This window comes from Uloborus diversus, chromosome 4 (genome assembly GCF_026930045.1).
Source record: "Uloborus diversus isolate 005 chromosome 4, Udiv.v.3.1, whole genome shotgun sequence".
NCBI classification, from domain to species: Eukaryota; Metazoa; Arthropoda; class Arachnida; order Araneae; family Uloboridae; genus Uloborus; species Uloborus diversus.
Window position 1 is genome coordinate 191,331,955 of NC_072734.1, and position 16,881 is coordinate 191,348,835.

General features: G+C 37.6%; 1 protein-coding gene and 11 non-coding genes across 12 annotated transcripts; all 12 read left to right on the forward strand.

Moving 5' to 3' along the window:
- Positions 1-2,744: 2,744 nt before the first annotated feature.
- LOC129221068 (zinc finger protein 271-like) lies at positions 2,745-11,187 on the forward strand (the record flags this gene model as incomplete). Its single annotated transcript, XM_054855506.1, has 5 exons — positions 2,745-2,822; positions 3,009-3,160; positions 9,780-9,930; positions 10,012-10,796; positions 11,049-11,187. Coding segments are annotated over 5 exons (1,305 nt in total), but the record flags the coding sequence as incomplete, so codon positions are not given.
- Positions 11,188-13,811: 2,624 nt separating this feature from the next.
- Trnal-uaa (transfer RNA leucine (anticodon UAA)) lies at positions 13,812-13,895 on the forward strand. The gene has a single exon. It is a non-coding gene; the product is annotated as a tRNA-Leu (tRNA).
- Positions 13,896-14,001: 106 nt separating this feature from the next.
- Trnal-uaa (transfer RNA leucine (anticodon UAA)) lies at positions 14,002-14,086 on the forward strand. Its single transcript has one exon. It is a non-coding gene; the product is annotated as a tRNA-Leu (tRNA).
- A 107-nt stretch (positions 14,087-14,193) lies between these two features.
- Positions 14,194-14,277, forward strand: Trnal-uaa (transfer RNA leucine (anticodon UAA)). The gene has a single exon. It is a non-coding gene; the product is annotated as a tRNA-Leu (tRNA).
- Positions 14,278-14,384: 107 nt separating this feature from the next.
- Trnal-uaa (transfer RNA leucine (anticodon UAA)) lies at positions 14,385-14,468 on the forward strand. The gene has a single exon. It is a non-coding gene; the product is annotated as a tRNA-Leu (tRNA).
- Positions 14,469-14,575: 107 nt separating this feature from the next.
- Trnal-uaa (transfer RNA leucine (anticodon UAA)) lies at positions 14,576-14,659 on the forward strand. Its single transcript has one exon. It is a non-coding gene; the product is annotated as a tRNA-Leu (tRNA).
- A 298-nt stretch (positions 14,660-14,957) lies between these two features.
- Trnal-uaa (transfer RNA leucine (anticodon UAA)) lies at positions 14,958-15,041 on the forward strand. The gene has a single exon. It is a non-coding gene; the product is annotated as a tRNA-Leu (tRNA).
- Positions 15,042-15,148: 107 nt separating this feature from the next.
- Trnal-uaa (transfer RNA leucine (anticodon UAA)) lies at positions 15,149-15,232 on the forward strand. The gene has a single exon. It is a non-coding gene; the product is annotated as a tRNA-Leu (tRNA).
- A 107-nt stretch (positions 15,233-15,339) lies between these two features.
- Positions 15,340-15,423, forward strand: Trnal-uaa (transfer RNA leucine (anticodon UAA)). The gene has a single exon. It is a non-coding gene; the product is annotated as a tRNA-Leu (tRNA).
- A 489-nt stretch (positions 15,424-15,912) lies between these two features.
- On the forward strand, positions 15,913-15,996 carry Trnal-uaa (transfer RNA leucine (anticodon UAA)). Its single transcript has one exon. It is a non-coding gene; the product is annotated as a tRNA-Leu (tRNA).
- Positions 15,997-16,103: 107 nt separating this feature from the next.
- Trnal-uaa (transfer RNA leucine (anticodon UAA)) lies at positions 16,104-16,187 on the forward strand. Its single transcript has one exon. It is a non-coding gene; the product is annotated as a tRNA-Leu (tRNA).
- A 107-nt stretch (positions 16,188-16,294) lies between these two features.
- On the forward strand, positions 16,295-16,378 carry Trnal-uaa (transfer RNA leucine (anticodon UAA)). The gene has a single exon. It is a non-coding gene; the product is annotated as a tRNA-Leu (tRNA).
- The last annotated feature ends 503 nt before the right edge of the window (positions 16,379-16,881 follow it).

Below are 16,881 nucleotides of genomic sequence, written 5' to 3' on the forward strand. Positions count from 1 at the left end.
GACTGTTGTTGAAACTGCAGCAGAGAATGTTATTAGTAACGAGATTTCAATTATTTAAGATGACACTTATTGGGATTATTGCTTGTGTTCCAAGGTGCGCCTCACCTACTGGGGTAGGTTGAGATGGTGTAACGACTTTTTAATTTTTTTAATGAACATTTAATTTGATGAAATAATGGAGTAAAATTAATTTTTATTGAAGCAAAAATTTCTAAATTGCATGTTTAGCTAAGTTTGGTGCAAATTGGGTTGAAAGTAAAATTTCTAAAAATCTTTACCGAAAACGTGTCCCAAGGTGCCCCACCTTCCCATAGTTAGATTTAGAGCAACACATTCTAACTAGTATGTTGTGGCCATCACGAAACTTTCTTCTATATTTTTCTTTTTTTTCTCTGATCCCTCCCCATGCTTGACGAGGAAGCAATATTCCCAACAAAAACGAAATTACACATGCAAAAACTTGACGACCATCCCAATGTCTGAATTATTGCAAAAGCAAAGCAAAGAGCGAAAATTGAAAGTTATTTTAAAAAGCCTTGCTTGAATTAATTACAGATATTTTATTTGTTAACAAACATAAGATGGCAACAGTTAACTAGTATGTTGTGGCCATCACGAAACTTTCTTCTATATCTTTCTTATAATTCTGATCCCTCCCCATGCTTAACGAGGAAGCAATATTCCCAACGAAAACAAAATTACACATGCCAAAACTTGATGACCATCCCAATTCCTGATTTATCTCAAAAGCGAAGCAAAGAATGAAAATTGAAAATTATTTTAAAAGTCTTGCTTAAAATAATTACAAACATTTATCTGTTAACAAACACAAGATGGCAACAGTTAAAAACGAGCTGAACGCAGAGGACAGTCTGTTACGATTTATCTTTCTTATTGTTGCAATTAAAAAGCTATTTTTATTCACACAAATAAAAAAAATCAGCCCCCCCATGAAGCGATTGGCGCCAAAATTAAACCAACGCCTGTTTACATATGGATTCATATTTATTCCAAATTTCATCCTGAACGTAGCATTACTTCTTGAGATATGGCACTCACAATGGAAAAAAAAAAACGTTCGATTGCGCCACCCCCTTTTTAGCTGTTGACACCAAAATAGAATCATTTCTTATACCCTCTAAGGGCTACTTGTCGAGAAATTTTTGTTTGATTACGTTCATTATTTATTGAGGTAAAGCAGTCACAATTGACAGCAAAAAACGTTCTATAGCTCAACCCCCGTTTGAGCTATTGACACCGAAATTGAATCAGGATCTGTACCTGTTAGGGACAACATATGGACCAAATTTTGTCTGATTCCGCCAGTTACTTCCTGGGGAATAGCAGTCACGCAAAACTCAAAAAACGTCTCATTGCTCCACCCCCCTTGGAGGAATTCGCGCCAAAAACCAATGGGCACAAGTTCACATAGGGGCACATATGTGTACCAAACTTCGTTCGATTTCATGCGGTAGTTTTTGCTGTAGAGCGGCCACAAAAAACTGGTCACACACAGACGTGACACACACACACACACACAGACAGACAGACATTTTCCAAAAATAGTCGAAATGGACTCAGCACACCTCAAAACGTTCGAATCCTTCGAAATTCGAAAATTTGCACGAATCCGATACTTTCTTCTATATATTAGATATAGAAGAAAGTAAAAATGCGAAATTAATTTATAAAAAAAAATCAACTGATTTAAATCAACGTTCCCTGATTTAAAGCAGGTCCTTCGGTATGACACGGGGCAAGTACATAACAGTCAGAATGTTTTAGAGGAATGTGTTTTTCTCAAGGCATTTTAAAAGTTAGCTTTATGAAGGATAAAAATTTTATTTGTTTTGAAAACTGAAAGCATTTTGCTTTTTTTTCCATTAGAATAAAATAGTTTTCTATTTTTAGATTGAAGTTCAATCAAGGGAATGCATGTGAGCTTAAAGTTAAGTAGTGCAGTCTTGTGAATCCAAACTTAAAGCTTAAAATGCAAATGAACGTCCAAGACAAATCAGTCTTCCGAATATTGTGAAAAAACATTTAATTACATTTCACATCTGAAAGTACATTTGAGGACTCATACTAAAGAGAAACCATATTCTTGTGAAATTTGTAAAATGTCATTTTCTGAGCGTGGAAGTCTAAGGAAGCATTTGAGGACACATACAAAAGAAAAACCACATTCTTATGAAATTTGTGGAAAGTCATTTTCTCAGAGTGGACATTTCAAAATTCATTTGAGGACACATACTAAAGAAAAACCATATTCTTGTGAAATTTGTCAAAAGTCATTTTCTGAGAGTGGAAGTTTAAAGAAGCATTTGAGGACACATACAAAAGAAAAACCATATTCTTGTGAAATTTGTAAAAAGTCATTTTCTCATGGTGAAAGTTTAACGGTGCATTTGAGGACTCATACTAAAGAAAAACCATACTCTTGTAAAAGTTGTCAAAAGTCATTTTCTGAGAGTGGAAGTTTAAAGAAGCATTTGAGGACACACACAAAAGAAAAACCATATTCTTGTGAAATTTGTAAAGAGTCATTTTCTGAGAGTGGAAGTTTGAAACGCCATTTGAGGACACACACTCAAGAAAAACCCTATTCTTGTGAAATTTGTCAAAAGTCTTTTTCTGAGAGTGGAAGTTTGAAACGCCATTTGAGGACACACACAAAAGAAAAGCCATATTCTTGTGAAATTTGTAAAGAGTCATTTTCTGAGAGTGGAAGTTTGAAACGCCATTTGAGGACACACACTCAAGAAAAACCATATTCTTGTGACATTTGTAAAAAGTCATTTTCTCTTGGTGGAAGTTTAAGGGTGCATTTGAGGACTCATACTGAAGAAAAGCCATATTCGTGTGAAATTTGTAAAAAGTCATTTTCTCAGAGTGGAAATTTGACAAACCATTTGAGGACACACACAAAAGAAAAACCATATTCATGTGAAATTTGTAAAGAGTCATTTTCTCAGAGTGGACATTTAAAAATCCATTTGAGGACACATACAAAAGAAAAACCATATTCATGTGAAATTTGTAAAAAGTCATTTTCTGAGAGTGGAAGTTTGATGAAGCATTTGAGGACACATACAAAAGAAAAACCATATTCTTGTGAAATTTGTAAAGAGTCATTTTCACAGAGTGGAAGTTTAAAAATGCATTTGAGGACACATACTAAAGAAAACCCATATTCATGTGAAATTTGTAAAGCGTCATTTTCTCAGAGTGGACATTTAAAAATCCATTTGAGGACACATACTAAAGAAAAACCGTATTCTTGTGAAATTTGTAAAGAGTCATTTTCTGAGAGTGGAAATTTGAAACGCCATTTGAGGACACATACAAAAGAAAAACCATATTCATGTGAAATTTGTAAAGAGTCATTTTCTCAAAATGGAAGTTTAAGGAGCCATTTGAGGACACATACAAAAGAAAAACCATATTCATGTGAAATTTGTAAAAAGTCATTTTCTCAGATTGGACATTTAAAAATCCATTTGAGGACACATACTAAAGAAAAACCGTATTCTTGTGAAATTTGTAAAGAGTCATTTTCTGAGAGTGGAAATTTGAAACGCCATTTGAGGACACATACAAAAGAAAAACCATATTCATGTGAAATTTGTAAAAAGTCATTTTCTCAGAGTGGACATTTAAAAATCCATTTAAAGGGTCATTCAAGAGAAAAACCACATTTTTGAGAAATTTAAAAAGGCATTTCCTCAGAATAGAAATTTAAAGAGCTTTTCGAGGAAGCACACGAAAGAAAATCGGTATTCGTGTGATGTTTGGATACTTCACATTTGTAATACCATTCGATTACACATGCTAAACAAAAAACATATTCTTATTATTACTGTACAAATAATTTAAATTCCAGTTACTATTTAAAAATACCCAGGAAACGCGTTGACAAACAAAAAAAAATTAATTAATTAACCTTGTGATCTTTTCGAGGAATAAAAAAGTTTAAGACATTTATGAATGCTTACTAAAGGACCAGATTTGTGTTTTTCTTTTCTTATTAATTATTTTATAAGAGCACATGTTGAAAAGATGTTTCAGAATAAGCACCAACGCAATAGCAGAGTGTTGTGATTTTTGTCACATGACCTTTGTGAGTTTTTTTTTACTGAAAACTACTCTTGAGAATGCTTTCTTCAAAGAAGCCATTATTGTTGTGATAAAATGAGCATTGCTGTAAATTTAACTATGAAAGTATGTCCGTGGATTATCATAAAGAAAGATCTTGTTCCTACTGATGATTGTTACACATCATTTACTTAGTATGCGTATGAAATGGCAAATGATATCGGAGGAGATCCCAGCGGCCTTAAAGACCCTTTGCCTGTTTTCCCGAATTAAGTTCCGGCAACGCAAAAGAGCCAATTTGGAAATTCCCGATCGGAGGTCCGGCAATTGTATAGTTTGTGTTTCCATTTTGTGAAGCCCAAGCTCGGTTCGTCCTACGTACAATATGTGACTAACCATTTTCTTCGCCGAGATTACCCTTCCATCAACCACCAGTGGGTTTAACAGTTGGAACTTCTACTTTAATGGGAGAAGAACAATATTTTGAACGACTTTTTGATGACAATTTGATTCACACCATCATGGAAGAGTCGAATAGATACGCGCGATAACGAATTGAAAATGAACATTTGAATTCAAAAATTGCATCAAAACTTGCTGCCTACAAAGAGGTAATGAGTTGAAATGAAAGAATTTCTTTCACACACTCCATGTTTTGATCAGGACAGAGCAGTCTTGAAACACCATTCTTGGACAATTTTCTGACCTGTGACAGACTAATGTTGATGATAAAACAAATATTAAAAACTGATTTTTTTTTTTGACGTGCTATTCTCAAATCTATTTCACAGGCATGCAAATAAATAAATTTGCACAAAAGCTTTCGGCAACACTGTTGGTTCATTAGAACATGATCTCCTTTCTGTGATTCCTGCATGGAGGAAAAGGAAGGTTTGCAATCGATGTAAAAAATACTAAAAATGACAAGTGGTGCAAAGTTGCTCCAACAATTAAGGAGTTTACTTTCAAAACAGATTATATCCACTTTTTAAAAAAAAACCTTTATTTTATTTTTTATTTTGAGCAATCACGATTGCTTATTGTTCTCACTTGACTGTTTTTGGCGTTCCTATGATTTTATCTTCCCACCAGCACCCTCCGCAGCAACACTGTCGACCGGCTCATCACGATGCTGCACCTCTAGCGAAAACCGTCTCCAGGTTGCATCCATGTCTACACACATGCGCATACATACACACACACATACCCACATCCACTCATGCCTGCACACAGACAGAAACACAGGCCTGTCGAGCGGTTTGAAGGCGAGGGTGTTTCGTATTTCATTGAAGACTAATAATGTAAGCACATAGATGTTTTATTACTGGACGGAGTTACAGCAACACACAAGTACACGGAAGCGCGAAAAACAGAACAACAGTATAGCCACGCACTCAGATAGCCTGAGCATACATAACACAGAGCGGGGCGCCGTCTAGCGGCCAAAGCTCCCGCGACATCCCCCCCGACGAAGTTCGGAAAAAGGGATTTAAAGATCTAAACGTTCTGGTGGTTTGACAACACTATCAGAACGAGTTTGTTTATGGGTAATAGTCTTTGGTGTAGGACAGTCCTGAATTGGAGGAGACAGACGGGGAACGCAGCTATCTATGTTTTTACCTCCCGCGATAATTGCGTTTAATACATTGATATCTAAGATTAATCAGAAAATGTCAGGTTTCGTCGACCGGCCCGTGGTCAGTGTCTCCGAGTGGTCTAAGGCGCCAGATTTAAACTCTTGTTCTCATCTGAGAGCGTGGGTTCGAATCCCACTCCTGACAGACGGGGAACGCAGCTATCTATGTTTTTACCTCCCGCGGTAATTGCATTTAATACATTGATATCTAAGATTAATCAGAAAATATCAGGTTTCGTCGACCGGCCCGTGGTCAGGGTCTCAGAGTGGTCTAAGACGCCAGATTTAAGCTCTGGTTCTCATCTTCAGTGTCTTGTCTACTGTAGGTCCTTTTCATACCGATTCGGGAGCAGTTTTGACTGTTACCGATTCCAAGAATCGTTTCGTTTTGCATCTACTAAGCCAAGGGTCATTCTGACCCTTACCGCGGTTTCATGTATAAGAACTAATGCCTCGGAAATAAAAAATTCTGAATGGCTAATTCTTTTACAGGTTAATATTTATACAATTTAAGAAAGAGTCAAAAAGTTTCAAGTCATTCCGCTTGTAAAATCTCTGAAAAAATGAAAATGAAATTTGATTTGGGTTAGATTGACCCCTACCGCGTTTCTAGAGTCAATTTTGTAAACAAAAATTAGTTCTCTTAGGACATCATCAATGACAGCAGGATTTATGCTTTAGCGTACTTTGGAATTTCTCACATGAAAAGGAAAAGACTGATCTAATTTTCTTCGTTTTGAAAGGATAGGTGTTAACATTAATATGTGGTTTCATTATTAAATATTTTTTTAAACTAAGAAATGGAATAATTTCAATCATAGCAAGTGGGAATTAAAACATGGCCTTTCACAATAATTTTAAGGTTAAAAAATGTATTATGCTGCTAAGTATAACTTTTAAAAAGTTGATATTCTTACCGATCCGGTGCGACTTCCAACTTTCTTGAAAGGACGACACAGTTCTTGAGAAAAAAACACAGGAGATTTATTTACACTATGTACAGGAAAGATCCTTAACAACTGCTAAATTAATCATCAGCAATTAAGCAAATATCAATCGACACCGTAAACTCAACGATTACACACGTCTTTACTTCCAAATACGAAAAACAACACAGCGAAATGCCTCGCAATAAACAGAACTAATACGCTCTCAGTACAACTTCCCAATCGAGACTGACTTTTTATGCCGCAGAGGCTATTTATAAATCCTTGAAAAGTTTCCACAATGTTCCATTGAGAAGTTTCGATAACATTCTACAAATATCTCCTACTTTCTTTTTATTCATTCACAAATTTTATGAATGAAAAAATAGGGGGACCTTATACTTCAGTCGAATATCAGGGGGTTGTATATTCATTACAAGAAACTATTTACAGGTTACGTTACTAAAATAATTTTAGATGAAAGACAGTGGAATGAAAGACAGTGGCCCAAATTTAGCTAGTTTACGACAAATTAAACACAAAAATAATTAGAATACAGAATTTGTAACAATATATAATAACAATCTTAAATGTGGCAGGTTGGGACACTGTCTCAAGCTGCTCCACAAATGTACAGTGCAGAAAAAGCTCATTTCAAAAGTATTACAATAATAAAATTACAGAAATTGTGAGATCTAGAAAAGAAAATAGGAAGTTCCCTGCGGCTGATGCGACTGTTGTTGAAACTGCAGCAGAGAATGTTATTAGTAACGAGATTTCAATTATTTAAGATGACACTTATTGGGATTATTGCTTGTGTTCCAAGGTGCGCCTCACCTACTGGGGTAGGTTGAGATGGTGTAACGACTTTTTAATTTTTTTAATGAACATTTAATTTGATGAAATAATGGAGTAAAATTAATTTTTATTGAAGCAAAAATTTCTAAATTGCATGTTTAGCTAAGTTTGGTGCAAATTGGGTTGAAAGTAAAATTTCTAAAAATCTTTACCGAAAACGTGTCCCAAGGTGCCCCACCTTCCCATAGTTAGATTTAGAGCAACACATTCTAACTAGTATGTTGTGGCCATCACGAAACTTTCTTCTATATTTTTCTTTTTTTTCTCTGATCCCTCCCCATGCTTGACGAGGAAGCAATATTCCCAACAAAAACGAAATTACACATGCAAAAACTTGACGACCATCCCAATGTCTGAATTATTGCAAAAGCAAAGCAAAGAGCGAAAATTGAAAGTTATTTTAAAAAGCCTTGCTTGAATTAATTACAGATATTTTATTTGTTAACAAACATAAGATGGCAACAGTTAACTAGTATGTTGTGGCCATCACGAAACTTTCTTCTATATCTTTCTTATAATTCTGATCCCTCCCCATGCTTAACGAGGAAGCAATATTCCCAACGAAAACAAAATTACACATGCCAAAACTTGATGACCATCCCAATTCCTGATTTATCTCAAAAGCGAAGCAAAGAATGAAAATTGAAAATTATTTTAAAAGTCTTGCTTAAAATAATTACAAACATTTATCTGTTAACAAACACAAGATGGCAACAGTTAAAAACGAGCTGAACGCAGAGGACAGTCTGTTACGATTTATCTTTCTTATTGTTGCAATTAAAAAGCTATTTTTATTCACACAAATAAAAAAAATCAGCCCCCCCCATGAAGCGATTGGCGCCAAAATTAAACCAACGCCTGTTTACATATGGATTCATATTTATTCCAAATTTCATCCTGAACGTAGCATTACTTCTTGAGATATGGCACTCACAATGGAAAAAAAAAAACGTTCGATTGCGCCACCCCCTTTTTAGCTGTTGACACCAAAATAGAATCATTTCTTATACCCTCTAAGGGCTACTTGTCGAGAAATTTTTGTTTGATTACGTTCATTATTTATTGAGGTAAAGCAGTCACAATTGACAGCAAAAAACGTTCTATAGCTCAACCCCCGTTTGAGCTATTGACACCGAAATTGAATCAGGATCTGTACCTGTTAGGGACAACATATGGACCAAATTTTGTCTGATTCCGCCAGTTACTTCCTGGGGAATAGCAGTCACGCAAAACTCAAAAAACGTCTCATTGCTCCACCCCCCTTGGAGGAATTCGCGCCAAAAACCAATGGGCACAAGTTCACATAGGGGCACATATGTGTACCAAACTTCGTTCGATTTCATGCGGTAGTTTTTGCTGTAGAGCGGCCACAAAAAACTGGTCACACACAGACGTGACACACACACACAGACAGACAGACATTTTCCAAAAATAGTCGAAATGGACTCAGCACACCTCAAAACGTTCGAATCCTTCGAAATTCGAAAATTTGCACGAATCCGATACTTTCTTCTATATATTAGATATAGAAGAAAGTAAAAATGCGAAATTAATTTATAAAAAAAAATCAACTGATTTAAATCAACGTTCCCTGATTTAAAGCAGGTCCTTCGGTATGACACGGGGCAAGTACATAACAGTCAGAATGTTTTAGAGGAATGTGTTTTTCTCAAGGCATTTTAAAAGTTAGCTTTATGAAGGATAAAAATTTTATTTGTTTTGAAAACTGAAAGCATTTTGCTTTTTTTTCCATTAGAATAAAATAGTTTTCTATTTTTAGATTGAAGTTCAATCAAGGGAATGCATGTGAGCTTAAAGTTAAGTAGTGCAGTCTTGTGAATCCAAACTTAAAGCTTAAAATGCAAATGAACGTCCAAGACAAATCAGTCTTCCGAATATTGTGAAAAAACATTTAATTACATTTCACATCTGAAAGTACATTTGAGGACTCATACTAAAGAGAAACCATATTCTTGTGAAATTTGTAAAATGTCATTTTCTGAGCGTGGAAGTCTAAGGAAGCATTTGAGGACACATACAAAAGAAAAACCACATTCTTATGAAATTTGTGGAAAGTCATTTTCTCAGAGTGGACATTTCAAAATTCATTTGAGGACACATACTAAAGAAAAACCATATTCTTGTGAAATTTGTCAAAAGTCATTTTCTGAGAGTGGAAGTTTAAAGAAGCATTTGAGGACACATACAAAAGAAAAACCATATTCTTGTGAAATTTGTAAAAAGTCATTTTCTCATGGTGAAAGTTTAACGGTGCATTTGAGGACTCATACTAAAGAAAAACCATACTCTTGTAAAAGTTGTCAAAAGTCATTTTCTGAGAGTGGAAGTTTAAAGAAGCATTTGAGGACACACACAAAAGAAAAACCATATTCTTGTGAAATTTGTCAAAAGTCATTTTCTGAGAGTGGAAGTTTAAAGAAGCATTTGAGGACACATACAAAAGAAAAACCATATTCTTGTGAAATTTGTAAAAAGTCATTTTCTCATGGTGAAAGTTTAACGGTGCATTTGAGGACTCATACTAAAGAAAAACCATACTCTTGTAAAAGTTGTCAAAAGTCATTTTCTGAGAGTGGAAGTTTAAAGAAGCATTTGAGGACACACACAAAAGAAAAACCATATTCTTGTGAAATTTGTAAAGAGTCATTTTCTGAGAGTGGAAGTTTGAAACGCCATTTGAGGACACACACTCAAGAAAAACCCTATTCTTGTGAAATTTGTCAAAAGTCTTTTTCTGAGAGTGGAAGTTTGAAACGCCATTTGAGGACACACACAAAAGAAAAGCCATATTCTTGTGAAATTTGTAAAGAGTCATTTTCTGAGAGTGGAAGTTTGAAACGCCATTTGAGGACACACACTCAAGAAAAACCATATTCTTGTGACATTTGTAAAAAGTCATTTTCTCTTGGTGGAAGTTTAAGGGTGCATTTGAGGACTCATACTGAAGAAAAGCCATATTCGTGTGAAATTTGTAAAAAGTCATTTTCTCAGAGTGGAAATTTGACAAACCATTTGAGGACACACACAAAAGAAAAACCATATTCATGTGAAATTTGTAAAGAGTCATTTTCTCAGAGTGGACATTTAAAAATCCATTTGAGGACACATACAAAAGAAAAACCATATTCATGTGAAATTTGTAAAAAGTCATTTTCTGAGAGTGGAAGTTTGATGAAGCATTTGAGGACACATACAAAAGAAAAACCATATTCTTGTGAAATTTGTAAAGAGTCATTTTCACAGAGTGGAAGTTTAAAAATGCATTTGAGGACACATACTAAAGAAAACCCATATTCATGTGAAATTTGTAAAGCGTCATTTTCTCAGAGTGGACATTTAAAAATCCATTTGAGGACACATACTAAAGAAAAACCGTATTCTTGTGAAATTTGTAAAGAGTCATTTTCTGAGAGTGGAAATTTGAAACGCCATTTGAGGACACATACAAAAGAAAAACCATATTCATGTGAAATTTGTAAAGAGTCATTTTCTCAAAATGGAAGTTTAAGGAGCCATTTGAGGACACATACAAAAGAAAAACCATATTCATGTGAAATTTGTAAAAAGTCATTTTCTCAGATTGGACATTTAAAAATCCATTTGAGGACACATACTAAAGAAAAACCGTATTCTTGTGAAATTTGTAAAGAGTCATTTTCTGAGAGTGGAAATTTGAAACGCCATTTGAGGACACATACAAAAGAAAAACCATATTCATGTGAAATTTGTAAAAAGTCATTTTCTCAGAGTGGACATTTAAAAATCCATTTAAAGGGTCATTCAAGAGAAAAACCACATTTTTGAGAAATTTAAAAAGGCATTTCCTCAGAATAGAAATTTAAAGAGCTTTTCGAGGAAGCACACGAAAGAAAATCGGTATTCGTGTGATGTTTGGATACTTCACATTTGTAATACCATTCGATTACACATGCTAAACAAAAAACATATTCTTATTATTACTGTACAAATAATTTAAATTCCAGTTACTATTTAAAAATACCCAGGAAACGCGTTGACAAACAAAAAAAAATTAATTAATTAACCTTGTGATCTTTTCGAGGAATAAAAAAGTTTAAGACATTTATGAATGCTTACTAAAGGACCAGATTTGTGTTTTTCTTTTCTTATTAATTATTTTATAAGAGCACATGTTGAAAAGATGTTTCAGAATAAGCACCAACGCAATAGCAGAGTGTTGTGATTTTTGTCACATGACCTTTGTGAGTTTTTTTTTACTGAAAACTACTCTTGAGAATGCTTTCTTCAAAGAAGCCATTATTGTTGTGATAAAATGAGCATTGCTGTAAATTTAACTATGAAAGTATGTCCGTGGATTATCATAAAGAAAGATCTTGTTCCTACTGATGATTGTTACACATCATTTACTTAGTATGCGTATGAAATGGCAAATGATATCGGAGGAGATCCCAGCGGCCTTAAAGACCCTTTGCCTGTTTTCCCGAATTAAGTTCCGGCAACGCAAAAGAGCCAATTTGGAAATTCCCGATCGGAGGTCCGGCAATTGTATAGTTTGTGTTTCCATTTTGTGAAGCCCAAGCTCGGTTCGTCCTACGTACAATATGTGACTAACCATTTTCTTCGCCGAGATTACCCTTCCATCAACCACCAGTGGGTTTAACAGTTGGAACTTCTACTTTAATGGGAGAAGAACAATATTTTGAACGACTTTTTGATGACAATTTGATTCACACCATCATGGAAGAGTCGAATAGATACGCGCGATAACGAATTGAAAATGAACATTTGAATTCAAAAATTGCATCAAAACTTGCTGCCTACAAAGAGGTAATGAGTTGAAATGAAAGAATTTCTTTCACACACTCCATGTTTTGATCAGGACAGAGCAGTCTTGAAACACCATTCTTGGACAATTTTCTGACCTGTGACAGACTAATGTTGATGATAAAACAAATATTAAAAACTGATTTTTTTTTTTTGACGTGCTATTCTCAAATCTATTTCACAGGCATGCAAATAAATAAATTTGCACAAAAGCTTTCGGCAACACTGTTGGTTCATTAGAACATGATCTCCTTTCTGTGATTCCTGCATGGAGGAAAAGGAAGGTTTGCAATCGATGTAAAAAATACTAAAAATGACAAGTGGTGCAAAGTTGCTCCAACAATTAAGGAGTTTACTTTCAAAACAGATTATATCCACTTTTTAAAAAAAAACCTTTATTTTATTTTTTATTTTGAGCAATCACGATTGCTTATTGTTCTCACTTGACTGTTTTTGGCGTTCCTATGATTTTATCTTCCCACCAGCACCCTCCGCAGCAACACTGTCGACCGGCTCATCACGATGCTGCACCTCTAGCGAAAACCGTCTCCAGGTTGCATCCATGTCTACACACATGCGCATACATACACACACACATACCCACATCCACTCATGCCTGCACACAGACAGAAACACAGGCCTGTCGAGCGGTTTGAAGGCGAGGGTGTTTCGTATTTCATTGAAGACTAATAATGTAAGCACATAGATGTTTTATTACTGGACGGAGTTACAGCAACACACAAGTACACGGAAGCGCGAAAAACAGAACAACAGTATAGCCACGCACTCAGATAGCCTGAGCATACATAACACAGAGCGGGGCGCCGTCTAGCGGCCAAAGCTCCCGCGACATCCCCCCCGACGAAGTTCGGAAAAAGGGATTTAAAGATCTAAACGTTCTGGTGGTTTGACAACACTATCAGAACGAGTTTGTTTATGGGTAATAGTCTTTGGTGTAGGACAGTCCTGAATTGGAGGAGACAGACGGGGAACGCAGCTATCTATGTTTTTACCTCCCGCGATAATTGCGTTTAATACATTGATATCTAAGATTAATCAGAAAATGTCAGGTTTCGTCGACCGGCCCGTGGTCAGTGTCTCCGAGTGGTCTAAGGCGCCAGATTTAAACTCTTGTTCTCATCTGAGAGCGTGGGTTCGAATCCCACTCCTGACAGACGGGGAACGCAGCTATCTATGTTTTTACCTCCCGCGGTAATTGCATTTAATACATTGATATCTAAGATTAATCAGAAAATATCAGGTTTCGTCGACCGGCCCGTGGTCAGGGTCTCAGAGTGGTCTAAGACGCCAGATTTAAGCTCTGGTTCTCATCTGAGAGCATGGGTTCGAATCCCACTCCTGACAGACGGGGAACGCAGCTATCTATGTTTTTACCTCCCGCGGTAATTGCATTTAATACATTGATATCTAAGATTAATCAGAAAATATCAGGTTTCGTCGACCGGCCCGTGGTCAGGGTGGCCGAGTGGTCTAAGGCGCCAGATTTAAGCTCTGGTTCTCATCTGAGAGCGTGGGTTCGAATCCCACTCCTGACAGGCGGGGAACGCAGCCATCTATGTTTTTACCTCCCGCGGTAATTGCGTTTAATACATTGATATCTAAGATTAATCAGAAAATATCAGGTTTCGTCGACCGGCCCGTGTTCAGGGGGGCCGAGTGGTCTAAGGCGCCAGATTTAAGCTCTGGTTCTCATCTGAGAGCGTGGGTTCGAATCCCACTCCTGACAGACGGGGAACGCAACTGTCTATGTTTTTACCTCCCGCGGTAATTGCATTTAATACATTGATATCTGAGATTAATCAGAAAATATCATGTTTCGTCGACCGTCCCGTGGTCAGGGTGGCCGAGTGGTCTAAGGCGCCAGATTTAAGCTCCGGTTCTCATCTGAGAGCGTGGGTTCGAATCCCACTCCTGACAGACGGGGAACGCAACTGTCTGCGCTTTTACCTCCCGCGGTAATTGCATTTAATACATTGATATCTAAGATTAATCAGAAAATGTCAGGTTTCGTCTACCGGCCCGTGGTCAAGGTGGCCGAGTGGTCTAAGGTGCCAGATTTAAGCTCTGGTTCTCATCTGAAAGCGTGGGTTCGAATCCCACTCCTGACAGACGGGGAACGCAACTGTCTACGCTTTTACCTCTCGCGTTAATTGCATTTAATACATTAATAGCTAAGATTAATCAGAAAATATCAGGTTTCGTCGACCGGCATGTGGTCAGGGTGACCGAGTGGTCTAAGGCGCCAGATTTAAGCTCTGGTTCTCATCTGAGAGCGTGGGTTCGAATCCCACTCCTGACAGACAGGGAACGCAGCAATCTATGTTTTTACTCTTCGTGGTAATTGCATTTTATATATTAATAGCTAAGATTAATCAGAAAATATCAGGTTTCGTCGACCGGCCCATGGTCTGGGTGGCCGAGTGGTCTAAGGCGCCAGATTTAAGCTCTGGTTCTGATCTGAGAGCGTGGGTTCAGATCCCACTCCTGACAGACGGGGAACGCAGCTATCTATGTTTTTACCTCCCGCGGTAATTGCATTTTATATATTAATACCTAAGATTAATCAGAAAATATCAGGTTTCGTCGACCGGCACGTGGTCTGGGTGGCCGAGTGGTCTAAGGCGCCAGATTTAAGCTCTGGTTCTCATCTGAGAGCGTGGGTTCGTATCCCACTCCTGACAGACGGGGAACGCAGCTATCTATGTTTTTACCTCCCGCGGTAATTGCAATTAATACATTGATATCTAAGATTAATCAGAAAATATCAGGTTTCGTCGACCGGCCCGTGGTCAGGGTGACCGAGTGGTCTAAGGCGCCAGATTTAAGCTCTGGTTCTCATCTGAGAGCGTGGGTTCGAATCCCACTCCTGACAGACAGGGAACGCAGCAATCTATGTTTTTACTCTTCGCGGTAATTGCATTTAATATATTAATAGCTAAGATTAATCAGAAAATATCAGGTTTCGTCAACCGGCGCATGGTCTGGGTGGCCGAGTGGTCTAAGGCGTCAGATTTAAGCTCTGGTTCTCATCTGAGAGCGTGGGTTCGAATCCCACTCCTGACAGACGGGGAACGCAACTATCTATGTTTTTACCTCCCGCGGTAATTGGGTTTAATACATTGATATCTAAGATTAGTCGGAAAATATCAGGTTTCGTCGACCGGACCGTGGTCAGAGTCTCCGAGTGGTCTAAGGCGCCAGATTTAAGCTCTGGTTCTCATCTGAGAGCGTGGGTTCGTATCCCACTCCGGACAGACGGGGAACGCAGCTATCTATTTTTTTACCTCCCGCGGTAATTGCGTTTAATACATTGATATCTAAGATTAATCAGAAAATATCAGGTTTCGTCGACCGGCCCGTGTTCAGGGTCTCCGAGTGGTCTAAGGCGCTAGATTTAAGCTCTGGTTCTCATCTGAGAGCGTGGGTTCGAATCCCACTCCTGACAGACGGGGAACGCAACTGTCTATGTTTTTACCTCCCGCGGTAATTGCATTTAATAAATTAATAACTAAGATTAATCAGAAAATATCAGGTTTCGTCGAACGGCCCGTGGTCAGGGTGACCGAATGGTCTAAGGCGCCAGATTTAAGCTCTGGTTCTCATCTGAGAGCGTGGGTTCGAATCCCAGTCCTGACAGACAGGGAACGCAACTATCTATGTTTTTACCTCCCGCGGTAATTGCATTTTATATATTAATAGCTAAGATTAATCAGAAAATATCAGGTTTCGCCGACCGGCCTCTGGTCGGGGTGACCGAGTGGTCTAAGGCGCCAGATTTAAGCTCTGGTTCTCATCTGAGAGCGTGGGTTCGAATCCCACTTCTGACAGACAGGGAACGCAGCTATCTATGTTTTGACTCTTCTCGGTAATTGCATTTAATACATATATAGCTAAGATTAATCAGAAAATATCAGGTTTCGTCGACCGGCCCATGGTCTGGGTGGCCGAGTGGTCTAAGGCGCCAGATTTAAGCTCTGGTTCTCATCTGAGAGCATGGGTTCGAATCCCACTCCTGACATACGGGGAACGCAGCTATCTATGTTTTTACTCTTCTCGGTAATTGCATTTAATACATTAATAGCTAAGATTAATCAGAAAATATCAGGTTTCGTCGACCGGCCCATGGTCTGGGTGGCCGAGTGGTCTAAGGCGCCAGATTTATGCTCTGGTTCTCATCTGAAGATCAGTAGAGTAGGTCCAAATTCACCTGCGGCATTGATGCAAGGTAAAACGGTGTGAGTTTCAGCCTTGTCAGCAATTACTCGATTATAGACGAACCTCTTGCCTATTCTTGTAACAACTCGTTCAGACTTCACAACGTAGCACAGCCCCGTTTCGTCGCAGTCCCAAATTTGTTGAGGTTTGATGCCTTCTGGAAACTTTCCATAAACCTCAGAGAGTTTGTCGTAGAAATCATTGAGTAACACCCTATTAGAATTGTTTGCCCGATATTGGGACAAATTTTCGGGTGTTCTTAGGCCTAAATTGTATCTGCGACGAAACTCACGCCACCACTTCCAA